Source organism: Pelodiscus sinensis, unplaced genomic scaffold, assembly GCF_049634645.1.
Source record: "Pelodiscus sinensis isolate JC-2024 unplaced genomic scaffold, ASM4963464v1 ctg75, whole genome shotgun sequence".
In the NCBI taxonomy this organism is placed as follows: domain Eukaryota; kingdom Metazoa; phylum Chordata; order Testudines; family Trionychidae; genus Pelodiscus; species Pelodiscus sinensis.
Window position 1 is genome coordinate 361,573 of NW_027465860.1, and position 27,363 is coordinate 388,935.

Below are 27,363 nucleotides of genomic sequence, written 5' to 3' on the forward strand. Positions count from 1 at the left end.
GTGCTACGAGACTACTTGTTTTTTTTATGTTAGTTAGTTCTAGTTCAATTGGTGTATTAATGTCCATAGTTTCATCTACATTACATTAGAAAATCACATTTTGCGTGGAGTGTGCTTCAAATTTAAAAATGGGATGAGGAGGACTTTATTCAGAAAGTTGAGAAGCACTGGTTCAGAGGAATAAAATTGCTTAAGTAACGTGCACTAATTCTAGTTTGGTGGGTTTTTTTCAGGAGTTTACTACTACTGGTTCCTCCAACACAGACACAGGCAAGGCCTCAGGCAGTCTAGAGACCAAATATAAGATCAAGGACTATGGGCTTACATTCACCCAGAAATGGAACACAGACAACACCCTGGGGACAGAGGTGTCCATGGAGGATAAGGTAAGATAAAGTGGGGATCGTGAAATCGAGTGAAGTAAAAACACTTTGTTGAGAAGAAACCAATGGAAGATATAAATTATTGAAGAGCTGTGTTAAATTAAACTAAAATCCAGCACAAAGAATACCTTAAATCATTCTTTTTGTACAGTCTGTAGGAGATTTCATATAACTTTGTTTCTGAATTTGATGTTCTTAAAGGTTGATATGTAGGGCAGACAGGCAAAGCTATACAAATGTCCTTTCACAATACTTTATATCATAATCCAGACTTGCAGTCTGACTGCTATTGCAGATGGGCATTCAGTATATTTATATTGTATTTTAATAAATTTTCTAATCTGTAAATATATCCGTTAAGGACTAGAAGAGTCCTTGATTTTCATTTAAGACCTAAACCAGATTTTAAATTTAATCTCAGTGATGACACAGTTATCCCAATCGGTTTGTACTGAAATTTGCCCCTATATACTTACTAACTTACATTACAAAAATAAATATTGCAAGAAGTGATAGATGCACTTTTTATTATAGGTTGTGCAAAGTGCATGTTCTTTGCCTCTAAGTTCTTCTGATGGAGCTGGTTGCTGTTGTAAATAGCACGAGGTGGATAGCTGAAGACAACAGTAGTTGAGAATTTTTAATGTGCACACAGACTAGACAAATCTGTAGATCTGGAAAAGCCACCAAAGCATGTAAATTGCAAACACTGAATTACTTCCAAATCTTAACTTTTTTTCTGTATACTACTATGACACGAAATGCAGTAAACTAACTGTAATTCAATAGAATTGTAATTCAAGAAGAATCACTCAGAAGCTATCGAGCTAAAAATTATAGTTAAATGCATTATGGCCAAGCTATGAACTATTCTTCTTTCCCTTGTTAAAACAAACAGAGATTAACAGTGTCATGGACGCATGCTGTTTGTGACAAGACCCCAGGATGTAACCTGGACTGTGGGACTGCTGAGCCCTCTGTCCCATCAACCTGGGCTGCTACTTACACTCTTATGCTGTGTCAAGGCACAAACCTCTGGCATATACTGCACTTACACAGACATCCACCCAATTGAGTTACATCAGTGCTCTTCCAGTCTTTCATGAACCATCAGTAGGAAGGCTCCAGTCACTTCCTCTCAGCTCCTCAACCTTGCACCCTAGGACAGTATCATGTTGTATTGGTCCAAAGCCTGACAAATAGGTTCACTGAGCAGTGTATAAGTTCATTACCCAGTCCACCTCTCCCTCAATGGGAAGAGACCACACACTAGCCTTTGTAAACAGAGTTATTTCCCAAGCACTTCAAACAAAACACATTGTTTTAAGTAAAATGTAAAAGAGTTATTAACTACAGAAACATAGATTTTAAGAGAGTCCAAAGTTGGTTATGTGAGTAAAGTAAGTTCTGCAAACTAAACAGGATTTGAATCAAGCAGTGTAGATGGTAAAAACAGTTTTCAGTTTGTCATTACTCAGACTGGGACTCTTTCCTATCCTGAGACCACCTCCTTCCCATTCAAAGTCTTGTCCTCCAGATGTTTCTTCCAGATGTTGAGCTGGGGGGGGGGGGGGGAGGGGGTTAAGGAGGATGGGAAGTAGGTATGTGATGTCACTTCCCTTTTTACATTTTCCAGCCTGCTGGAAAGATCTTTGCTGCTAGGTAAGGTTAATCCACCTCCATGGCATACATGTCTCCTCCAAAACATTTCTAGGATAGAGGATTCTTTTTTCAGTTGGTTTTGAGGAGCCATTAACACTGTCTGGCTACTCCATTGTTGTACCTAAAAGGCTGGTGGTGGGTGTTCCAACCTCATAGTGTATTTGAGTAATAAACACTGAAGACCTGAACTTTACATACAATGATAGCACAGATAATCCAACAGAATAGTAATGTTAAACAGATCAAAACTTTTAAAATACTTTACAACTGCCTTTCTTTTTGTAAAACATAATTATGATGGTGGTGAATATGGAGCTTCCAGGGTTCCTACCAGCTGTACAAAATACGTAAGCAGTTTTTACTGAATAGGTCTATGAGTGCAAATAAAGGTTAGTCAAAATGTATTAGTTGGCCAACCACAGCAAGGTCCTACGCTCGGCTCAATGTTTCTCTTTGCAATGCAATAATGCTTGAAAACTGCATCCAGTGAATTCAAATATTTTGTAGAATGTTACGTTAATTTTGGGTGAAAATCGAAAAGACATGTTTGCAACTAAAATCAAGCTTGCAGTGTCTGTTTGGTGCTGCAGGCAGAAAAAATTCTGACACCCTCTCCTGCCTACACACAGTAGGGGGCTGCACACTTGATCACTCATGTAGATCTTGATCTGTATATCTGTCTTTGAGGAGGCAGAGCAATAATTTTTGACCAGGAGCCACTTCAGAAATTTTTTTAAGTGGCCTTGGGCTGCCCTGGAAAGGGCGGGGCCTCAGGCGGAAGGCATGGGGCCAGGATACTTGCATGCTTCCCTACCCATGGACCCTGATTGGTCTGGGAGTGGGAGAGCACTCAGCCTTCTCCCCCTCCTCCCAGAGAGAAGCACCAGCTGTTCTGAATAGCTGGTGGTTCCCTCTAGGTACCTGTGCCCCTTGCAGTGGGAGAAGACTTCATGTGCTCCCCCCTGCTGTCTGCAGGTCAGTCAGGGCCTGGGCAGGGGGGAATGTGTGAAGTCTCTTTCTCCCTGCCCCCGCCCTGCAAGGAAGCACCATGCTTAGAGTGAACCACAAACTGAGCAGCAGCTTGTGTATAACTTCAAGTGCTGAGCCCCTTGCAGGGTGGGAGGAGACATCATATGCTCTCCCCGCCCTTAAGCCCTGATTGGCCTGGGGGTGAGTGTGTGAAGTATCCTCCCATCCTGCCCCTCAGTTTGCATGGTGGGCCAGATGCAACCCACAAAGGCCCTTTTGTCCACCCCTGCTGTAAACCAAGGGTGGGGAACCTTTTTTGAGTAAGGTGCTGCTGACCCACAGAAAACTCAGTTGGGGGGGCTGCACACAAATGAGGAGGAGGGGGAAAAAAACCCCCACTGATGTGACCCCGGATTGAGAAGGAGACAGTCCCCTTGCATACCAAAGTGGGGGAGCCCATGCTAGTAGATTTTATGTGCTCCAGTCATGCTGGGGGGCTGGAATGCCAACCCAGGCTTCCCAATGCTGGGGGAAGGGTCCATACCTCAGGGACTGAACCCAGGGAGGCTAGGGCTGCGTCCAGCCCCTGGGCCTTAGGTTCCCCACTGTGAGTGTAAACTTTATGGGACCACGAGAAACTTGGACACACCCATTAAAAGTGGACATGTGGCTAACTAAAATAGTTTCAGCTTACAGATGTTTCCAGACCAGAGTTTTTGCATGGGATAGATTTAATAAGACTGGAACATTTCATTTTGTGAAAGAGACAATTAAGGCAGGGAAATGTTACAGCGGTCTATGAAAAAGTAAATAAGGAAGTGTTATTTCTTCATAACCCAAGAATTAGGGGTAATCACCTAATGAAATTATTAGGCAGCAGGTTTAAAACAAAAGCAAGTATTTCTTCTACAAGTTCACTGTGTTGTGTGAACTCTTTGCTAGAGGATTTTGTATACAGCCCAATTTTAAAAAGTAATTCAGGTCTATCAGTGATTATTTGGATGGGGAGGGATGGTGTCCTTGTTCTTAGTTTGTCAGAAGTTGGGAATAGATCGCTTGATTACCTGTTCTGTTGATTCCTTCTGAAGCACCTGGCATTGGCCACTGTCAGAAGCTGCCAATAGTCTGACCTAGTGTGGCCATTCTTGTACTCTATTTACATATTTTTAAGATACCTGCCACTTTGCCATCAGGAAATGGGGAATATTAGTGAAGTTACTTGCTGCATTCACTCAGACTAAATCGTTGATATGTAGTTGTACCTGCAAATTACTTTTTGTACAAAATATGCGATAGACCTTTATGTTCTATGATTAATCTTCTATTCAGACAAGAAGAGGAGATGGGAATTCTACTAAGGTAAGAGAATATAAAACCAATCTTCTGTTACAATAGAAAGAGCTCTGATAATCTAACCCCCTTTTTTTTTCTTTGCAGTTAGCTGAGGGATTGAAGTTGACTCTTGACACCATATTTGTACCAAACACAGGGTAAATATCCTCCTTCAGTTTTGTCTATAGATTCCTAGAGTTGGATTAAATAAATGTCCAAATGTGAAGTTAGTTGTTTCAATTCATTATCAATGATAAATGAGCATAGTTTTATTCTCGCATCCCAACAGGTTCTGGATAATAAAAATAAAGAACGTTTGAGTCTGCAGAACTTGGTAGAACATTTGTAAGGATGCAGCTGGTATCAGGTTTATAAAACACATCTGATGATATTCCTCTCAAAAAGATGTCATTTTTTTCTTCCATCTAAAATGTGTAATAAATAAAAAATATTCAGAAATGGTACTTCTATACCTGTAATATTGTGGAAAAGTACAAAAATATAACTCATTATGATTAGTAGTATTTATTATTTGTGTTATGATAGCACCTAGGAGCTCTAGTTATGGACCATGACCCTACTGAGCTAGGTTTTGTACAAACTATGGAAGTAAAATCCCATTTAATTAGTTAACTGGTTAAATGGTTAAGTTTAACCAGATATGGTGGCAGGGTTGATCTAGCCTGGCTTGGTTGGAGCAGCAACTCTGCAACAGATGGGGGCTGCTCCAGCCCTCCCTGATTGACCGTAACCAGTAAGCCTCATCTGTTGAGGGCAGAGCTTACTAGTTAAGTGTTCACATCTCTAAAATTTGACAGAACAAAAAGGCAGTCCCTATCTACAAAGAGCTTACAATCTAAGTATAAGGCAAAGACAACCGATGGAAACAGACAATGGTGGCATGATCAGTAATGGTATCAGCGCACCACCAACTTAACCATTGTCAGGTGTTTTTGTAGGCATCACAGTATGGAGGAGGATATTGAGTTAGCTTTGGTGATATTTATGGGGAGTGCCATTGAATCATGAGGGGCAACATGGGAGAGAGCACATAGATGGTTGTTGGAAAGTTTAACAAGTATATATAATGGAGGCTAGCATTGGGGGCAGTTGGAGACAGGAGGTGACATCTGAGTAGCAAATGAGAGATAAGGACAGTGTGGGTAGGTTGCAGAAGGGCCTTGAAGGTGAAGACAAGCAAGTTATGTTCGTGATAGCTAAGACAGAGCCATTTGATGGATTTAGAGAGAGAGGTGACATGGTAGAAGTGAGGGGCTAGAAGAATGGTTCTTTCCATATAGGATGTGGGTGGGGCAAAATTGCAGTTGCAGAAGAGAAGGATGGTGCAGAAATTGAGATAAGGGATGATGAGAGTTTGGATGAGCTTATTAGCTTAGTGGGTGGCTAGAAAAAGGCCAAATCTTAGATGTTACATGGCAAGAATCACCAAGGTTTAGATATACTTTGGATATAAGGACCTAGAGAGAGATCCATATCCGAGATGATGCCCAGGCTATATGCCTGAATGACAAGCCAGGATGCTGCTGTTGTCCACAGTGGTAGAGATAAAAAGCCGTCTTGAGGGAAAAGCACTGAGGGGAAGGGGAAGTGTAGGATATGTCATGTTGAGCTTGAGCTGATGACTAGATGTCCATAAGATCTTAACTCTTTGTCGCCAAACAAAGGCTTAGACTAAGTCTGGAGGCAGGTCTGTGAGTGGTCGTCATAGAAATAGAAGTTGAATTTGTGTGTGCAGATAAGATGACTGAGATATAACGTATAGGGAGAGAAAGAAGAGGAGCAAGGACACAGTTGTGTGAACCTCACAGTCTTGGAGAGGAATGAGGAAGATCCTCCTTGTTACACACTGAAGAAGCAATTAGAGAGGTAGGAAAAGATGTATAGGAGGACAGAGTCACCGAAGCCAAGATAGGATAAGATTTACAGAAGAGAAGGAGGATTGATTGTTGAAGGCAGTTAACAGGTCATGGAGTATGAGGATGAAATGCTGTTCCATCTAGCCAAGGCTCAGAAATCGTTCGAGAGCATTTTGACTAGAGTGGAAAGAGAGGAGAGAACTGGATTAGAGACTGATGGATTTGGAGGAAAGATACTCCATACTGTGACTGTAAACTGTTCAGTGAACTTACACTTTAAAGGGAGTTGGGGGCTATAATTAAACTGACAAATAGGGTTTCGAGGATGGGGGAGACTACAGAATTTGTATTGTGAGGAAAAAGAGCCAGAGGAGAATAAACAAGGTTGAAGATTAAGGGAGTGAATGGCCATTGGCACAAGAGAGATCGGGAGATGTCATAGAACACGTTGGGTAAGTGGTGGGGTTAGAGAAGGAGAGCAGATGAGAAACGTCTGGAAAGAAGAGGAGAGTAATGGGGAAGGGAAAAGATAAGGCAAGTGAAGGTAAAGATCATGTTATATTTAGCCAGATTTCTCTTGGAGGGGAGGGGAAACCAGCAAGGTTCAGTGAGGGGAGACAGGAGTGGACATGGGCGATTTAAGGAGTGAGTCAATGGTGGATGTTGGAGGGGAGCCAGGACTGAGGGTTGACAGGATGGACCTTGTGAAGGGGAAGAGGGTCAAAGGAATTAAAAATGGGGGGAGTGAAGCAGCCACTCTAGCACTGAAAGGGCATGGAAGAGAGGGCTGAGGCTACGTCTCCACTATGAGTTTTCTCGGCATAAGGATCTTGCGGAAAAGGGGGGGTTTGTGCAAAAAGAAAACGTCCATGCTGCTTGTTTTTGCACAAAAACCCCTAGCGCAAAAACGGATCAGCAGAAAACATGCAAATGAGTCCCTCATTAGCCTATTTTTTGCCGAGAAAACTTGTGGTGTAGACGTAGCCTGGGAGCATTTGGAAAAAATCATTTCTACCAAGGGACTGAAATCATGAATAGGCTAAGTGCCAGGGTGTAAAGAAGGAGACTGATGGGCGATGTTGAAAGAGTATTTGACAGGCTTATGGCCTTTAGAATTTGAATTCTGACTTGAGTAATGGATAAACAGATACTTTAGCATTCACTTTTTGCATATATTAATGTGCATAAGGAATTGTGAAGAGTAAGGGCAAGTGTACACTGCAAAGTTAGGTGGACTTAGAACATAAAAATAGCCACACTGGGTCAGACCAAAGGTCCATCCAGCCCAGTACTCTGTCTGCCGACAGTGACCAATGCCAGGTGCACGCCCAGAGGGAGTGAATCGAACAGATAATGATCAAGAGATCTCTCTCTTGCCATCCATCTCCATCCTCTAATAAACGGAGGCTAGGGACACCATTCCTTACCCATGCTGGCTAATAACGATTAGTGGACTTGACCTTCATGAATTTATCTACTTCTCTTTTAAACCCTGTTACAGTCCTTAGCCTTCACAACCTCTTCAGGCAAGGAGTTCCACAGATTGACTATGCTCTGTGTGAAGAACTTCTTTTTATTTGTTTTAAACCTGCTGTCATTAATTTCATTTGGTGGCCCCTAGTTCTTATATTATGGGAACAAGTAAATAACTTTTCCTTATTCATTTCTCCACACCACTCATGATTTTATAGACCTCTATCATATCCCCCCTTAGTCTTCTCTTTTCCAAACTGAAAAGTCCTAGTCTCTTTAATCTCTCCTCATGTGGGACCCGTTCCAAACTCCTAATCATTTTAGTTGCCCTTCTCTGAACCTTTTCTAATGCCAGTATATCTTTTTTGAGATGAGGAAATCACATCTGTACGCAGTATTCAGGATGTGGGCGTACCATGGATTTATATAAGGGCAATAAGATATTCTCCGTCTTATTCTCTATCCCTTTTTTAATGATTCCGAACATCCTGTTTGCTTTTTTGACTGCCACTGCACACTGCGTGGACGTCTTCAAAGAACTATCCACAATGACTCCAAGATCTCTTCCCTGATTAGTTGTAGCTAAATTAGCCCCCATCATATTACATGTATAGTTGGGGTTATTTTTTCCAATGTGCATTATTTTACAATTATCCACATTAAATTTAATTTATCATTTTGTTGCCCGATCACTTAGTTTGGTGAGATCTTTTTTTAAATTCTTCATGGTCTGCTTTGGTCTTTACTTTGAGCAGTTTAATATTGTCTACAAACTTTGCCACCTCGCTGTTTACCCCTTTCTCCAGATCATTTATGAATAAGTTGAATAGGGCTGGTCCTAGGACTGACTCTTGGGGAACACCGCTAGTTACCCCTCTCCATTCTGAAAATTTACCATTTATTCCTACCCTTTGTTTCCTGTCTTTTAACCAGTTCTCAATCCATGAAAGGCTCTTCCCTTTTATCCCATGACAACTTAATTTATGTAAGAGCCTTTGGTGAGGAACCTTGTCAAAGGCTTTCTGGAAATCTAAGTACACTATATCTACTGGATCCCCCTTGTCCACTTGTTTGTTTGACCCCTTCAAAGAACTCTAATAGATTAGTAAGACATGATTTCTCTTTACAGAAACAATGTTAACTTTTGCCAAACAAATTATGTTTTTCTATGTGTCTGACAATTTTATTCTTTACTATTGTTTCAACTAATTTGTCCGGTATTGACGTTAGACTTAACGGTCTGTAATTGCCGGGATTGCTTTTAGAGCCCTTTTTAAATATTGGTGTTACATTAGCTATCTTCCAGTCATTGGGTACAGAAGCTGATCTAAAGGATTGATTATAAACCATAGTTAATAGTTCCGCAATTTCACATTTGAGTTCTTTCAGAATTCTTGGATGAATGCCATCCGGTCCCAGTGACTTGTTACTGTTAAGTTTATCAATTAATTCCAAAACTTCCTCTAATGACACTTCAATCTGTGACAAGTCCTCAGATTTGTCACCTACGAAGGACGAGTCAGGTTTGGGAATCTCCCTAACGTCCTCAGCCATGAAGACTGAAGCAAAGAATTCATTTAGTTTCTCTGCAATGACTTTATCATCTTTAAGTGCTCCTTTTGTGCATTAACCGTCCAGGGGCCTCACTGGTTGTTTAGCAGGCTTCCTGCTTCTGATGTACTTAAAAAACATTTTATTACCTTTTGAGTTTTTGGCTCGCTGTTCTTCAAACTCCTTTTTGGCTTATTACATTTTTACACTTAATGTGGCAGTGTTTATGCTCCTTTCTATTTACCTCAGTAGGATTTGACTTCCACATTTTAAAAGATGTCTTTTTATCTCTCACTGCTTCTTTTATGTGGTTGTTAAGCCATGGTGGTTCTTTTTTAGTTCTTCTAATATGTTTTTTAATTTGGGGTATACATTTAAGTTGCGCCTCTATTATGGTGTCTTTGAAAAGTGTCCATACAGCTTGCAGGGATTTTACTTTAGTCACGGTACCTTTTAATTTCTGTTTAACTAATCTCCTCATTTTTCATAGTTCCCCTTTTTGAAATTAAATGCCACAGTGTTGGGCTGCTGAGGTGTTCTTCCGACCACAGGAATGTTAAATGTTATTATATTATGCTCTCTATTTTCAAGCAGTCCTGTTGTAGTTACCTCTTGGACCAGATCCTGCACCCTACTCAGGACTAAATTGAGAATTGCCTCTCCCCTTGTGGGATTCCTGTAACAGCTGCTCCAAGAAGCAGTCATTTAAGGTATCAAGAAATTTTGTTTCTGCATCTCGTCCTGAGGTGACATGAACCCAGTCAGTATGGGAATAGTTGAAATCCCCCACTATTATTTTGTTCTTTATTTTGATAGCCTCTCTAATCTCCCTTAGCATTTCATAGTCACTATTACTGTCCTGGTCAGGTGGACGATAATAGATCCCTACTGTTATGTTCTTATTAGAGCAGAGAATTACTATCCATAGCGATTCTATGGAACATGTTGATTCATTTGATTCTAAATTTTCTTTCACATAAAGTGCCACTCCCAGGGGCAGATATAGGGCCCTGCGCATGCGCCGTGTCAAAAGGGGGCCCGCTGCCCTGGGCCCCGCAAAATTCTCATCTGCCTCTGGCCACTCCTCCACCCGCACGACCTGTTCTGTCCTTCCGATATATTTTGTATCCCGGAATGATTGTGTCCTATTGATTGTCCTTTTTCCACCAGGTTTCTGTGATGCCTATTATGTCAGTATCCTCCTTTAATACGAGGCACTCTAGTTCACCAATCTTATTTTTTTAAACTTCTAGCGTTTGTGTACAAGCACTTTAAAAACTTGTCACTGTTTGTCTGCTCTTTTCTGATATGTCAGTTCTTTTTTATGTGAATGTTTTTCATCTGATCTGGCCCATACTTTATCCTCTTCCATCCTCTCCTCCCGACTAAAACCTAGAGAATCTCTGTCAATAGACTCTCCTCTAAGAGATGTCTCTGTCCGATCTACGTGATCCTCTGCACCAATCGGCTTTCCCCCATCTTTTAGTTTAAAAACTGCTCTGCGACCTTTTTAATGTTAAGTGCCAGCAGTCTGGATCCATTTTGGTTTAGGTGGAGCCCATCCTTCCTGTATAGGCTCCTCCATCCCAAAGGTTTCCCCAGTTCCTTATAAAGCTAAACCTCTACTCCCTACACCATCGTCTCATCCACGCATTGAGACTCTGAAGCTCTGCCTGCATACCTGGCCCTGCGCGTTGAACTGGAAGCATTTCTGAGAGTGCCACCATAGAGGTCCTGGATTTCAGACTCTTTCCTAGCAGCCTAAATTTGGCCTTCAGGACGTCTCTGCTACCCTTCTCTATGTCATTGGTACCTACATGTACCACGACCACCGGCTCCTCCCCAGTACTACACATGAGTCTATCTAGATGCCTTAAGTTGACCTATAGCAACCGCAATAAGTAAATCAATTGTGAATCTTCATACTACACTCCTTGTGTAGGCAGAGCACATTCTTACTAGCATTGCTTACATTAATGCAGTGATTCCCAATCTTTTTCCAGTGGAGGAACCTCTAAAATAATTTCTTATCCCGAGGAACCTCTACCTATGAAAATGTTTGCTTGGCCAGAAAAAGTTGACAGCGGGGAGAGCAATTCAATTACTGCTAAATTTTGTCAAGAAAATTTATTTGTAAATAGCTGTTGTGTCAGCTTACATTGTAAGAAAAAAAATTGGAGTATTTTTCCTGTCTTTTTTTTTTTGTATTATCTAATCTTTTTTTTTCCTCAAATATCAAATATCCTCCCCCTCCTGCCTCACTCGCTCTTTCTCTTCTCCTACTCCTCCTGCCTCTCACTCGCGGAGCCCAAATGGCCGCTTTCTCCTGTGCAGCAGCCCGGCTGAGCGGCGCAGAAGCCAGCCAAGTGCCAGGGCTGGAGGTGAAGGCTGTGACAGAGGCTCCAGGCCCCGCCCAGCATTATTTATTCCACGATTTCTCGCAGAACCCCTGATGATGGTCCGCAGAACCTCAGGATTCCACGGAACCCCAGTTGGGAAACACTGCATTAATGTATGGAGTAGAGTACCATAGGTAGCTATTCCAATGTGCAGCACGCCACCATCTACTGAAAAGTGTTATGAGAGAGTTTTTCAATGCCTCATGGGGGCAAAACATTTTGACGGGGGTGACCAGGAACATGGCTCGAACATCCCATGATGTCCCAGCAGCAGTGTAGATGTAAACGTGGCATGGTATGTATTGCTACCCTTACTTCTGTGCTGCTGCTGACAGCAGCACTGCCTTCAAAGCTCGGTGCCCACCCAGCTGCCACTGCATTCTGGCTACCTTTCTGTGAAGGTGGCACCTTCACCAGTAGCAATGCAGAAGGGTAGCAATCATCCTATGTCACCTTTATTTCTGTGCTGCAACTGCTGTTCTCTGTCTGGCCAGCTCTGGAACAGTGCCAGCAGCCACCACTCTCCAGCTGCCCGGTTCTAAAGGCAATGCAGATGTAAGGGGATAAATACTGGGACTCTCCTACTTTTTATAGGGTTTTTATAGTCCCTTTTGAGTTAGGACTCCCAGTTTGATACACACCATATACTTTTGTATACTTCTAGTATAGGGTTTTTCATGGCCATGAATTTGGTAGGACCCCACTGATAATCCTTAGTACTTAACCAGTAACAGTGCTGACAACCTGAAGAAAATGACATTAGGATTAAAATGGATATTCTTTCTCTCTATTTTATAGCTATTTATGGGATATAGATATACATACTCATTCAAATGTTTAAAAACCACCAGTAGGTGCTTAGCTCTGTGCATTTATGTTGTAAATTAATTATTAGAACACATGGACAAAACAGCTTGTAGATATTTCTACCGCAATCTCCCCCTTCACAGATTTGAAGCCATATGAGTATTAAGCTCTTTGTGCAGACATCAGAAATACTATGTAGCTGGCCCATGCTAGGATGAGTAAAACAATATTTTTCTTCACAGAAAGAAGAGTGGAAAATTGAAGACCTCCTACAAACGGGAGTATGTAAACCTAGGCTGCAACATTGACATTGACCTATCTGGACCAACCATTCATGGCTGGGCAGTTTTGGGTTACGAAGGCTGGCTTGCTGGCTATCAGATGGCTTTTGATACAGCCAAGTCTAAACTATCTCAGAATAACTTTGCATTAGGATACAAGGCCGGAGACTTCCAGCTGCATACTAATGTGTAAGTGTTTGTACCAGAGGTGCCTGTCCAGCTGTGTTGCTAATTACATTCACTGTATACTGAGTGGAGAGGGGAGGAGACTGATTTCAGACTGAGTTTTAAATGGCTTTACGTCATTTATTTTCATCCCCAAGAGACGGTCCCAGGTAGGTCACTTCCCAGTTTGCTCTCCATTGAGACTAGTTCAGAGTAGTTTTGTGTCTCTAAATTTGGTAGCGGAAAAAGCATTTTGGAATTAGGGTAGTTTTTAATGAGGGTATATTAGGTAACTATAGGATTTAAGTTAGTAAATATGATGTTATAGCACTCTTACTGAAGAAATTTGAACCTTCCACATACTAACATGTTCTAAAAGTCAAGTGGGATAATTGGATTAATTCAACATTGCTACCTTTTTTCTCTTAGATAATCCTAGACCATGGTGAAAGTAGCCGTTCGACATTACAGTCTTGGCACACACTACGTCTATGTCTACGTCGGCAAGATTTAGTGCAAAAGCGGCTGCTTTTGCGCAAAATTTTCCCACCTGTCTACACTGGCCGCGAGTATTTGCGCAAGAACACTGATGTTCTACTGTATGAAATCAGTGCTGCTTGCACAAATACTCATACGCTCCCGCTCAGGGATAAGTCCTCTTGCGCAAGTGTTCTTGCACAAGAGACCAGTGTAGACAGGTAACATCGATTTCTTGCATAAGAAAGCCCGATGGCTAAATGGCCATCGGAGCTTTCTTACGCAAGAGAGCGTCTACACTGGCACGGATGCTTTTGCGCAAACGCAAATCTTTTGCGCAAAGGCACATGCCTATATAGACGCTCTCTTACTCAAATACTCTAACGCAAAAACTCTTGCGTTTGGAGTATTTGCGCTAAATCTTGCCAGTCTAGACGTAGCCTGTTTGTCATTGGTGCTGGATGCCATGAGAGTTGCGTTGCCACATTTGTTTAAGAGGCAGTGTTTTAGGAGGGAATTGTCTGCATTTCCTCACTGTCAGTTTCTTCACCAAAATTGAGACTTGTTTTCACTGATGAGGGCTTACGTGTAGCTCCCTCTGAACCCATTGGTTTATGCTGTGCATGGAATGTGCTTCCCTCCCTACTTTTGGCTTGGGAAGGAAGAGCTGAACTCTCTTGTCAAAATTTCAAACCGCAGTTCCTGGAAAGCTCCCTCATTCCCTAGGCTAAACCCAGCTCTTGGTGAAGAATCTCCAGGGCCCAAGTGAGATGTCTGGCTAGGGAGAAAGTAGGCATGGATCCTGCTGAGAGTAGCGTGGGATTGAATATGCCCACAGAGTTAGGGTTATCCCCAGGTTTGTTAGGGAAGTGCTGTTTGCAGCTTACTAATTGTGAGAGGGAAAGGTGAAACTTTGTAGTGTTGGGAGGTGTAAGTACCAGCATAATCTTCATACAGTCTTTATCTGTGTCAAACAGGAATGACGGCACTGAATTTGGTGGTTCAATCTATCAGAAGGTTAATGATAAAGTTGAGACATCAGTAAATCTTGCATGGACTGCTGGTAGCAACAATACCCGTTTTGGCATTGCCACTAAGTACCAGCTGGATGGAAATACTTCCATTGCAGTAAGTATTTTACCAGGTTAGCACTTGCAGCACAACTAGAGTTTGCTTAAATGCTGTAAATTGGTGGCACAGGGTGGTTATTGGTTAAACTGATGTCACCTTTTGTCCTTCTGCTGCCCCTTTCAATTCTTGCTGTAGGGAGAATGTATGTCATAACCTGTGCGTGAATTCTGGAATATACTTATGCCTCATTCTGTGATGACATTCTCTACCGACTGTTGGTGTATGACAAGCTGGGGTATAAATCTACAACACCCTAGTGCCGTGGCTCTCAATCCTTCCAGACTACTGTACCCCTTTCAGGAGTCTGAATTTTGTCTTGCACGCCCCTTAAACAACTTGCTTACAAAATCAGACCTAAAAATATGAGGAATGTGAAGATGTATTTGAGTACATGGTTAGCCAATGAGCCTGGGCTCATCAGTTAATCCTCACGGTTACACGCAGCCCTCCCCTCTTTGCCCTCCATATCAGAGGCAGCAATGGGGTAGGCGGGGAGCTAGTACTGCGGCTCTTACTGCATTTAAAAGGCAGAGTCTCAGCAGACAGGGACCCAGCACTGCACCTCTGCCTTTTTAAATGTAGTAAGAGCCCAGTGAGCCAAAAGGCATTTTTTTTCCTGCTACCTTAGTGAACTGTTTGATACAGAGCAGTCTCAAAGAAATGGCACAAATCCAATAGATCTGATTTTCAGCTAGTTCTTTATAGAGCAAACTGCCCTGCAGTCACAAAGGGGCATATACTTTTGAGAGAGATCTTTTCCCTTGCGGGTTGGTATGTCCAGTTTATGATGCTTGTAAATTTCTCAGCCATTGCTGTTGATTACAGAGGAAATCATGACTGGTGTGGAAAAGTGAATAAGGAAGAGTTATTTACTTGTTCCCATAACATAAGAACTAAGGATCACCAAATGAAATTAATTAGGAGGTTTAAAACAAAAGGAAGTTTTTCTTTACACAGCACAGTCAGCCTGTGGAACTCCTTGCCAGAGGAGTTTATGAAGACCAGGACTTTAACAGGGTTCAAGACAGAACTAGATAAATTCATGGAGGTTAGGTCCATCGAAGGCTATTATCCAGGTTGGGTAGGAATGGTGTCCCTGGTTTCTGACAGAGGCTGGGAATGGGTGACCGGAGAGGCCTTGCTTGAAGATTCCCTGTTCTGTTCACTCCAGTGGCATCTGGTATTGGCTACTGTTAAAGACAGGATGCTGAGCTAGATCGACCTTTGGAGTGACCCGCTATGGCCATTCTTATGAAAAGTTATTGTGCCTGCCTACCTATAAAAGTAGATGCTGAGGTTTTTTTACCTGTACTTTTGTTGTGTCTACCTCTAGGCTAAAGTGAATAATGCCAGCCTGATTGGAATTGGTTACACTCAGACCCTTCGACCTGGTACGTAAGCCATGACCAAATATTACAGGGCTTAATGGAAAAGAATCTTTTCACCTGAGCTATTGGTGACATCCAGTAAGGAAGCAAAAGGATTAGAAGTCTAAATGGAATTGTTCTTTCACCTGTGCAAGTCACTTTGGGGTGTGTGTAATACATATGTATACAGGGGGTACCTAAAATGAGACTCTTCAGTCCTTGCCTAACTCAGACTGCAGGTGAAGGTTGAGGCACTGTAGCAAAAAAGATGTGTTACTACATGCCCAAAGCCTTTACTTTTGGTATAGCATGTATTCAACTGAGTTTTGTGCCGGTATTAGTATCAAATACTGTTTTGTTTTCACAGGTGTGAAGCTGACACTCTCAGGTTTGGTTGATGGCAAGAACTTCAGTGCCGGTGGCCACAAGGTTGGGCTGGGCTTTGAGTTGGAGGCTTAATGCAGTTTTAAGTGGAACAGCAGCTCTGTTTCAGGAGATGAAGGAGAAAAAAAACCCAACATGTTTTGGCCTTAAAATTCTTCTGTGAAACTTCAAAAGTGTGAACTTTTTATTCTTCCAAAGAATTGTAAGCCTTCTCTCCCTCCCTTCCCCCCGCCCAAAAAAAAGCTATAGGGTGTAAACGTATCACAAAGGGAGATACTTGAAGGCATGTATGGAAGTTGTAATGGTTGTGCCACATTTCAGTTCCTCAGTGTTACTAGCAGTTCCTTACAGAGGAAAAAAATCCCAGCCCTCCCAGGTAGCACATCACATCCTGCATGCCCTACACCCAATGACCTCTTATGCAATTGGTCTCTGTGCAGTAGTAAAAGCTTTGGTTTTCCATCAGAGTGAAATAAACTAATCACATTTGGAACATAGCCCTTCTGTGTGTTCCAGTTGCTGCTTCAGTACCATTATTTGGCATGAAATGTATAAAATGCAACTAAAACAGGTAATCTTTTTCAAAACATGCTTGATGCTGGTTTCCAGGGACAAAATTGAAACCCATGCAACAGTAAAGATTCAGGAAGGATGAATAAGTGATGTGGTTTTTATTCACTATTTAAGGGACTTGACACAAAGACAGGGATATTGGCCTAACTCTCAATACTTGCATACTGAAAAATATTTCTCCTTTAAAATTTTATTTAACATTCAAATAGAGCAAACCAAAAGTTTACATATTTCAGATAGTTCGTTCCCATACAGGAAACAAGTATTTGGTACAGATGTTACACTTGAAAGTGCAACCAGCATTGTTTAGCCAAATCAGTGAATTCAGTGCTTTTTCATAATTCAGGAAAGGGGGTTCAAGACAAGAATTCTTGTAGACTGTGTCCACTATTTGGTAAGGAGTTGGATTTTCTGCAAGGGAAAAGTAGCACAGCAGGTGGATTCAGCAGCTGGATGGAAGTGGTGGAAGATTGGCACCTTCCCAAGCATTGTGACCCAAATCATCTTTACATTTTAATCTCCTCATACTGTATATTTGTGGGGAAAACAGCAATTAGATCACTAAGTTTTCTTCTATTCATTAAGATTAGGCTGCCAGCTTCCCTTAAAAATAGGAATGCATGTCACAGTGTAACCATCAGATGGCAGTATAAATAGAGCACACAGGATTTCAGTTTCATGTGCAGTAGACTTGTGCTTAAGTTCCTTTTTAAAGGAGTTTATCTGGCTCAAGCTGTGACTGAAGTGATTTTTACATCTGTTTGTTCTGGGTTATTTCTGTCTTCCCCTTCAAGCTATAGCCAACTCCAATCCAGAGCCTAGAAATGAAACAAACACGGATTAGTTTAGGTGCCATCTTCCCAATCCAAAGCAAACTGGATTTTCTTAGAAGAAAATGCTATATGTACATTATTTTGAGCATTTAAAGTGTAGTAAAAAGCCAAGTTAAACACTACTTAAATGAGAGGTCTCTTTCTCTCTCCTCTGCTATTTCAGTTAGTGCATACAGAGTGTTGTATCCAAAACTTCTTACAGCTCTTTGGCTGCAAGCCTCTCAGACAATGCTTATCATTTAAAGTGACAGAAATTGTTACCATAAAGCTTTGATCCTGATCCTTCATTGTGTCCTGCATTACACTGTCTAACTGGCTGCAGAGAGTGTGTGCTTCCATCAGTACTTCCTCACTAAAAACAAAAGTTGCACAAATGATTACATTCATTGAACCTGGCAGTCTCTCAAGTGTTAGAGCAGGTGTGGGCAATAATTTTAGAATCATAGAATACTAGAACTGGAAAGGGAGATCCTCAAGTCCAGGCCCCTGCCCTCATGGCAGGACCAAGCACAGTCTAGATCATCCCTGACAGATGTCTGTCTAACCTGCTCTTAAATATCTCTAGTGCTGGAGACTCCACAACCACCCTGGGCAATTTATTCCAGTGTTTAGGAAAACCTTCCTTACTGTCGGGGTGGTTAATGTCCAACCTAATCTTCCTTGCTGTAGTTTAAGTCCATTGCTTCTTGTACTATCATCAGAAGTGGGGAACCACTTCATGCATTTTTGAAATGGTTCTGGTCTGCCCTGGAAGGGATGGGACCTCAGGCGGGGGGGGGGAAGGCCAGGACGCTTCAGCTACATCTACATTGGCAAGATTTTGCGCAAATACTTTTAACGCAAGAGCTTTTGCGTTAAAATATTTGCACAAGAGAGCGTCTACACTGGCATGTGCTTTTGTGCAAAAGCGTCTGTGCCAGGGTAGACGTTCTCTTGTGCAAGAAAGCTCCGATGGCCATTTTAGCCATCGGGCTTTCTTGCGCAAGAAATTCATGTTGCCTGTCTCCACTGGCCTCTTGCGCAAGAACACTTGCACAAGAGGGCTTATTCCTGAGCAGGAGCGTCATAGTTCTTGTGCAAGAAGCACTGATTTCTTACATTAGAACGGCAGTGTTCTTGCACAAGAACTCACAGCCAGTGTAGACAGTTGGCAAGTTTTTGCACAAAAGCACGTGCTTTTGCACAAAATCTTGCCAATGTAGACATAGCTTTCCTGTGCCTCCCCCACAGACCCTGATCGGCCTAGTTGGGGGGAGGGAGGGGGTAGCATGTGAAGTCTTTGCCCCTACCCCTAGAGATAACCAGCAGCTGTTCTGAACAGCTGGTTGTTTGCTCTAGGTACCATGTGCCCCTGGTGGGGGGAGGAGATTTCACACACTCCCCTGTCCCCAAGTCTTGATTGGCTTGGAGTTGGGGAGCAGCAGGGTAGCCACAGGCCAGCTCAAGTAGCTTGAAGGGCTAAATCAGGCCCATAGAGGCTAGTCTGCTCACCCCTGTGTTAGAGGTACCAGCCTCACATTGAGCTGCTTTTCCCAACACACAACACCACTGATATGTACAGTGGTGGCCAGCAGCAAACACTGAACTTTGGTGGCAAATATTTATTTTACCAAAATGTCATCTTGTGTATGCTGCCACTGTCCCACTTATAGAAACTATAAGGCTATGCCTACATTGGCAGATTCTTGTGCAAGAACTCTTTTGTGGAAGAGTTCTTGTGCAAAATCTCTTCCACAAGAGAGCACCTACACTGCCACGTGCTTTTGCACAAGAGCATCCATGGCAGTGTAGACGCTGTCTTCCGCAAGAAAGCTCTGGTGGCCATTTTAACCATAGGGGCTTCTTGCACAAGAAATTCATATTGCCTGTCTACACTGCCCTCTTCTGGAAGAACTCTTGCACAAGAGGGCTTATTCCTTGTGGGGAGAGAAATAACTTCTGGAAGAAGCCCTGTTTTACAACGCTATACTGTAAATTTACTTCTGGAAGAACGCTCGTGCAGTGTAGACAGCTGGCAAGTTTTTGCAGAAGAACAGCTGTTCTTCTGCAAGAAGCTGCCAGTGTAGACATAGCCAGTGTTATGACTGCACCTTAAGAGTCACTGGCAAAATGGCCTAGAAAATGCAGTCATGATGGTATAACGTTTGTATCAGACACTAATTAGCGTACACCATGTCACTAACGGCCAGCGAGTAAGAATCCAGAAATCAAAACTAGACACTTACTCTAGGGCAAAATAAGCCTGGCTCTGAATTGCTGACCAGGCTATTAGATTTTTAATTAACAAAGCAGGAATTGGTTCAATTTTACTTCTGTAAATACCAGAGCTGAATGTTGCAGTTCTTTGATTTGTGGGTGAATGTGCTAATTCCCACTGCTATTGTGCTTCCAAGTGATACTGTTTGAGGTTCAGCCCTGCCACTTTGTGGGTTCACAGTAATATCGAAGTTCTCAGTTGTTGACACAGAAACCTACTACGCAGGCAATGAACATCTATAGTGGTGCTGGAAGATGTAAAATCCTGCTTAAGGAGCCATGGCTGTGTTCTCTCTACATTAAAACAATGTAGCAGGTTCAAGAATCATAGAACTGGAAGGGACTTCGAGAGATCATCGAGTCCAGGCCCCTGCCCTCACAGCAGGACCAAACACTGCGTAGCTCATCCCTGACAGATGTCTATCCAACCTGTTCTTAAATATCCGCAGTGATGGAGATTCCACAACCTCCCTATGCAATTTGCTCCAGTGTTTAAACCCCCTGACAGGAAGTTTTTCCTTATGTCTAAACTAAACCTCCCTTTTTGCAATTTAAGCATACTGCTTCTTGTCCTATCATCAGAGACCAAGGAGAAACATTTTTCTCCCTCCTCTTCGTAACATCCTTTTAAATACTTCAAAACTGCTATCACACCCCTTCTGTCTTGTCTTTGCTAAACTAAACAAGCGCAGTTCTTTTAGTCTTCCATACTAGGGCAGGTTTAATCGTTTTTGTTGATCTTTGGTCCTTTTCCAATTCTTCCACTTCTTTCTTGAACTGTGGTGCCCAGAACTGGACATAATACTCCCAATTGGGGCCTAATTAGCGCAGAGTAGCGCAGAAGAATTACTTCGTGGCTACGTCTAGACTGGCATGATTTTCCGGAAATGCTTTTAATGGAAAAGTTTTCCGTTAAAAGCATTTTCAGAACAGAGCGTCTAGATTGGCACGGATGCTTTTCTGCAAAAAAGCCAATGGCCAAATCTAGATCCGTGGCCAATCTAGATGCACTTTTCTGCAAAAAAGCCCCGATTGCCATTTTCGCCATTTTTTGCAGAAAACAAATCTCAGCTGTCTATACTGGCCCTTTTGCTCAAAAGTTTTGTGAAAAGGGACTTTTGCCCGAACGGGAGCAGCATAGTATTTCTGCAAAAAGCACTCATTTCTTACAGTAGGAAGTCAGCGCTTCTGTGGAAATTCAAGCGGCCAGTGTAGACAGTTGGCAAGTTTTTCCAGAAAAGCGGCTGATTTTCCGGAAAAACTGGCCAGTCTAGACATAGCCCGTGTGTCTTGCTCAGAATACTCCTGGTAATGCCTCCCAGAATCATGTTTGCTTTTTTTTTTTTTTTTTTTTTTTTGGGGGGGGGCAACAGAGTCACACTGTTTAACTTGTGGTCCACCACAAGATTCCTTTCTGCACTACTCCTTCCTAGACAATCACTTTGTAGGTGTGAAACTGATTGTTCCTTCCAAGTGGCACACTTTGCATTTGAGAGCCCAACTGGAGGGGTTAGCCACAGACTGTATGTACCTTGTGTTTCAAACAGGCTCCTACTCTGGGCAGCTACCATGTATTACTGCTGGGAGAATTCTGCTCCACCACAGGTGTGTATAACTAATGGGCCCAGTCTAGTTCTAATTGTTTACATTGAAAGCTTCTGCTGAAAAGTTGCTGTAGTTCTGCCTTTTTCCCACCAGGGGGCACTGTGATGATAACAGCCACAGCTCTCACCCAGCTAAGAGTGTGTGCAGAGCCCTCTTGACTACACCTGTCTGGCCAGGGCAGGGGAGATTGAACAGCATGCAGTGCTAGGAAAGTCGGACAAGGCCAGAGCAGGGGCTGAATGGAAGGACCACAGGGGAGTGGGTGTCTTGAGTGGCGGTGGAAGGACTGTGCCTGACAGAATGGGAACCCCTACACATCAGTCAGGATCTGCATGGTTGATGCGCCTTTCCACCATCACCACCACCAAAAACCCCAAGCCTGATCCTTGCTTTACCCACCTCTATCTACCCAGTTCACACCCAGGCTCCTTCACAGCAATTATTTCCCTCTTCCTCAGCTCCTCCATTAACCCTTATTTGCCCCAGCCTTTGCACTGCTTCTGGAAGGCATTGGAAACATGGGTCTGTATTGTAGGCTAAATGAACTAGTACTCAGAGTTCTGTGTTAATATGCCCAGTAAGCAATCTATAATCAAAAAACATTTTCTGACTTTTTTTTGTTGTCTGTATTGTTACAGGCATACTCATTGACCAGTATTTTGAAATAAATAACCAGAAATAATTGAAATTGGTGTGATTATTTTGACATACAATATGCAGTGTTGTGCAGAATTTTTGATCTTTTGGCCCAGAATTTCCCTAGAAGTAATGCCTATGTCTCCTTCCACTGGAACTTGCAGCTTTCAACTCTACTGTAGATATGCTTAAATAATCTTAGATCCCTTCAGCTAACGGTAATCTTAGGTATTGACTGTAACCATAAAAAAACAATGTGTGATAACTCCGTCATTCTTCACTTTACCTTTTCTTGATACATTCTGGTAAATTGTAAGTTATGGCAGGGACTTGTGACAGCAGCTGACCTGGGTTACTAAGCCGTGATGCATTCATACTCTCTGGACTGCCACTGACAGGACCACGCACCTTACTCTGAAAGGACAAAACAGATTCAGATTGCTACATGCATTTTTTTCTGCATAAACTTATGTCCATGAGCAAATGCTGCCATTTCTGTTGAGTATTTATGGCAGAAAAGAGGTTAGAGTTTGCTTTACTCCTAAACTAGGCCTAGATTTTTAAACCACATTCAACAGAGGGAGGCAAGGACATCAAGTTTTTACTTCATGTTCCTTTATCAGAAGAGAGATGATCTCAGGCTTCTGGTCAGTGTTTGTGCAGCATTTTTCTGGGTGCTGCCTTTAGCGCTGTATGGTGGTGTCTCACTAGAGTTGCAGAATATTGAACTACAGTTTCCCATGGCAATTCAAAGGACCACACACACACACTTACACCGTTTAGTCAGAAATGCTCTGAAAAAGAATAAAAGCATAATTGTGTTGGCTGGTGTGACGTAGTGGGGGTACTTGCTGGGCTGTGGTGACCTCTGCTGTCTGGAGCAAGACCCAGCAGGGAAAACCTCACTATGCAAAGGTGATGCCAAACTTGTTGAACCAGACACCCCCCATGGAGAGGAACAAAGGAAGGTGGATGCTGCCCTGGCTGGGGGGCAGGGCTGGAAGGGAGTTAGTTAGTTGCTGGCTGTCTGGGAGCATGGAGAAGACAGGCTAGGGAAAGGGACTGGAGTTTAGGGGCCCAGTCTCCCCCATCTCAAGGGGGCCTGAGGCATCCTAGCCCAGCTCTGTGACCAGATTACATCTGTGCTGTGCTGTATCCTGGAGAGGCAATAAACAACCTCCATTACACCAGCTGGTGCAGTCTGTTTGTGCCATTTCGGGGTGCAGGAGACGGGGGAACCCCATCGCGCCGTCACAGGGGGGTTCTCTGTGAAATTCCCAACCCAGGTGCTGAAATACCTTCAGCCCACAGCACTTCAAAGAGGGGTTCGAAAGGCAGTGCAAGCTCTTGGATGAACTGCAGCTACGTTCAAGACTCTCCCATCAAAAAGGAAAAATTCTGGTTTAACAGGACACGTTAATTTCTGGTTCACTCACACAAGCAATTTTCAGCAGGTTCCATAATTCTTTCTGTCGCTTTTCCTGAAGCCTGACAACTGTGTTCTCATCTTCATTCATCAGGTTCATCACTCCCTCCACTCTGGGGAACAATTCCAGTGCCTTCTGCTTGCAAATAACTGTCTTACTGTAAAGAACAATGAGCAGCTGCACTGTGTTCAGTTAGAAACTCCAACTAATTAACTCCTAATTGGGGAACAATGATTCTTAATCTGTGAATTTGTCTACATGCATCTTAGCGAGAGACTAATATCTCCTCATTGTACCAAGAGCAACATCAAGGCTTGCCCAGATATTCCTTGTCCAACTTCCGCAGGATTGGTGGACTGGGACACTCACCTGAGCTGAGCATAAATGAGACGGACAGTCTTTTCAAACATCTGGATTGCCTGAAGGAGCAGTCGCACTATTTCCTGACTGTCACCACTGGTCCTCTGATCTAGAGAGATGAACAAGGATCATGTGAGGGCAGAGAGTGAGCTCAGTGAGACCACGAGAATCAGTCATGGTTGCCGTAGCACTGTCCTGGTAGTGGGCTGTGGCCATAAGGAGGAAGGGGCTGAGCATTAGTCATGTCTTCCAGCAGCAGTTTGTGGAGAAGGGCACCAAATGGTTTCATCCTGAAAAGGCACCCAGCTGCTAGGAGCAATTGAGTAAGTGAGCAAAACTGGCCTCCCTGCTTGGAAGTACCACCCCTCCCTAGCCAGCCATGACTGGAGTAGGGGGAGCAGTGCTCTTTTGGAACTGGAAGAGGAGACACACCATCTGTTGTTGGAGTATGGGCCACAGGTCTGCAATGGGGAATGCTCAGTGCTATTTATTGTTCTTTCCAGTTAGTGGTCTTCTCAGAGCAGCAAGACAACTGTAACTCCAGTTTTTTTACCTCTTGGCTTCTCCCTGAGTCGCCGGTAAAGTTCTCTGGCTTGTTCTTCCCTACAAAACAAAAGGCAGAAGTGTTTCTCTAGACCCCAAATTGTAATTGTCCCTTTGAAAGCCTCTCACAAACTCTTTGCCTACCTGACGACACAGCCACCAGACAGATGGTCATGGAAGCAACCCACTGCAGACTTTTTGTGAGGTCTTGCCAACCCAGTTTGTGGTCTAGGCCACCAAGCACCTGCCTCTGCTTGCCTGCAGAGCAACCACAATGCTAGACATGCTAGCACCGCAGGCCAAAGAGGGTTCCAACTTACAAATCCTCCAGGGTTCCCCCTTGCTTCCGCCCTAGTGGGCTTCTCTGCAGATCCACAATGTCTGCCTGCAGGGCCATCATACTCTTCACCAGCTGGTCCACATCCTCCTCCTGAGAGAAGGAGCATCAGTTAATAGCATCCCCAGACATAGGCCAGCCATGGGCTGAGGGACTCTGCCTCTCACTGGCCTTAAATGGAACAGGAACTGCTGTCCCTTTCCATCCACAATCCTGCACCCTTAGAAAGACAAGAAGCAGAAAATAAGGGCCTTGTGCAAAGACTGAGGGGGATAGTTCCCTTTTGGAACAAGTAGATTTGGTCTTTTCAAACTGGCTCCCTCCTAATGACCCTGCTGCTTTCAATACCGTAACGCTGCTTGTGGTGAAGAGATGCTGTTTGTTCACATACCTGCAGCTAGTGACAAAAGGGAAATACTCCTCTCAGTTGCTCCAAAGGACTATTGTAATTCTCACCTTATCTGCTACTAGAACCCTGCAAATGCGCAGATATGGATGCAGATATCTGAGACTCATTTTTGTGGATACAGATGCAGACATGGATGTAAAATTGTATCTACAACTCTGCAGATTTGTCAATATCTGCTTTCTATCCACGGATATAGATGCAGATGTGGAATATAAATTTTGTATCCACGCAGGGCTCTGCCCACCACCACCCTTAACTCTCAGATATCAGTCCTACCACCCAATGTCTATCTTAGCCTGGGACATACGCATGCCAGGAATAGGATCACTGACCCATACTTAGGCAGACCCCTAAGTGGGGTTCTGCTCAGAGAGACAGCATAGTTATCAGAAGCTGACATACTAATAATTCGGAGGCCATCTCAGGTTAGCCTGTCGCAGTGGCAGGATTTGGCAGCAGAGCGAGCACACACTGAGCACTTTCAGAATGCACCACACTTCCATTGCTGCAGACTCTGAGCACTGCCAGCCACTTTCCTTTTCAGTTTTAACCTTTGGTGAACCACATCCTCTTGTCATTAGCCCAGCAACTGCCCCCTTGGGCAACACTACAATTGCTTTTGTCTATAACTGTCTGTAACCTTGGTTTATGCATTAGGAATCTTCCCCACGTCTTTCTTCCCAACACATAATGAGCTGCCAAGGTGTGACAGGGCGCCTGCCCTGCACTGGGCCTTTAAGCCCAAGGCTCAGGCCTTGAGCCTTAGGGTGGCTGGAAGAACCCAGCTGAAAGGGGTAGGCTAATGAGCCCCAGCTGTCAGAGATCTGGGAAGCCCGGGTGGCTAGGCAAGCCCAGCAGTCAGCTATAAAGGGAGAAGCCCAATTTGCTGGGGTGGGAGCCAGTGTAGGGCTGACTGCAGAGGAGGTAGGAGCTCCTTGGAGGGAGACAGCCGAAGGAGAAAGGCTGGAGCGGAGAGCTCTCCCTCAGCGGTTGCCGGAGAGGCCGGGAGGAAGGCGGAGGCGAGTTGGTGCCACCCGGAGACTACCTGCCGAGGGGATGCTGGCCTGGAGATTGCAGCCAGCTGGGCAAGTCCAGGGGAAGGAAGCCCGGGGATCCAGGTAGGAAGTGGCCCAGGGCAGGAGCGGGAGCTAGCCCGAGAGCCTCGGTGCGTTTCGGCTGGATGGCCACACTGAGGGAGTGACCCGATACCCGGTTGCTCACAGGGCCCTGGGCTGGGACCCGGTGGAGTAGGGTGGGCCCGGGTCCCCCTACCTGGGGTGTGCCCCGCTACAACGATAATCTGTTTTGTGGACTTGGCCTTGCTTAAAGGGCCAGTTATAAACTGCTTTGTGGCCGATGATGAGCAACCCATACAGACTGTAACTTGCCCTGAGAGGGGCTATATGAAGACAGTCAGGGGGCACTGAGGCACACTGGGGGCGTGCACCCCTGACACAAGGCCAGTGGACAAGGAAAAACTGATACAAACTAAAACAAGAGAAAGGCTTCATGTATCACACCAGTCTAGCCAGGGAGTGAAAGATGGAAACATGCATGGCAGCAGCAGAAAGCCTCTTCTTCCAGGCAAGCAATTAAACCTAAGTCTAGATACCCGCCCGCAAAGTTCCACAGCCTGCTCCATCTCCCTCCAGGCCAACAACAGCTTTTCAGAGGCTGAAAAACACAAGGAAGAAATGTCCATTACTTCTGTGCTGCAGGTGAGGAAAGGGAGCAGGGATTTGGGGAGCAGATGGAGGACTCTCATGCATGTCACAGGGGCTGGACTCACTGATTCCAAACTCGATCTGCTCACTGTACTTCTCCAGGTCAATCTGGATGCTGGTTTTAAAGAAATCCAGCTTTGCCTTCAGCTGTTGGGACAGGGAGGCCATGGAATTCTTCATCTTGGAGAGATTGCTATTATAACGCAGCAGATTCATCCTGTGGAGAAAGAAGGGTCATGTGGGTCCAGCCCAGTGTTCCCTGGAAGCTGAGTGCGTGGGTGGCTGCTCATGAGACTCAAATGTCATCCAGCTAATTATCAGAGCACCCACAGGTAGGCTTTTGTTTTTCTTGGTGGTGCACATTCTTACATGCCTCGGTGCACAGAGAAAAATTCATTCTGC

The 27,363-nt window shown here is 43.8% G+C and overlaps 2 protein-coding genes across 4 annotated transcripts in view; one reads left to right on the forward strand and one right to left on the reverse strand.

Annotated features, from left to right (window-relative positions):
• VDAC3 (voltage dependent anion channel 3) overlaps positions 1–16,755 on the forward strand; it is a 40,537-nt gene extending 23,782 nt beyond the window's left edge. For all 3 annotated transcript variants that reach the window (XM_075915727.1, XM_075915728.1, XM_006113237.4), the window contains 6 exons: positions 234–386; positions 4,452–4,504; positions 12,696–12,923; positions 14,354–14,504; positions 15,841–15,898; positions 16,242–16,755. In XM_075915727.1, coding sequence (XP_075771842.1) covers positions 234–386; positions 4,452–4,504; positions 12,696–12,923; positions 14,354–14,504; positions 15,841–15,898; positions 16,242–16,333 — 735 coding nt within the window. In that variant the 3' untranslated portion in view covers positions 16,334–16,755. The remainder of the gene's footprint in view (positions 1–233; positions 387–4,451; positions 4,505–12,695; positions 12,924–14,353; positions 14,505–15,840; positions 15,899–16,241) is intronic.
• A 153-nt stretch (positions 16,756–16,908) lies between these two features.
• Positions 16,909–27,363, reverse strand: part of IKBKB (inhibitor of nuclear factor kappa B kinase subunit beta) — a 31,934-nt gene continuing 21,479 nt past the window's right edge. The window contains exons 13-21 of the mRNA XM_075915718.1: positions 27,027–27,178; positions 26,850–26,911; positions 24,812–24,921; positions 24,502–24,551; positions 23,958–24,057; positions 23,598–23,745; positions 22,448–22,575; positions 17,926–18,016; positions 16,909–17,649 (exon numbers count right to left, since the gene is read on the reverse strand). Coding sequence (XP_075771833.1) covers positions 17,626–17,649; positions 17,926–18,016; positions 22,448–22,575; positions 23,598–23,745; positions 23,958–24,057; positions 24,502–24,551; positions 24,812–24,921; positions 26,850–26,911; positions 27,027–27,178 — 865 coding nt within the window. The 3' untranslated portion in view covers positions 16,909–17,625. The remainder of the gene's footprint in view (positions 17,650–17,925; positions 18,017–22,447; positions 22,576–23,597; positions 23,746–23,957; positions 24,058–24,501; positions 24,552–24,811; positions 24,922–26,849; positions 26,912–27,026; positions 27,179–27,363) is intronic.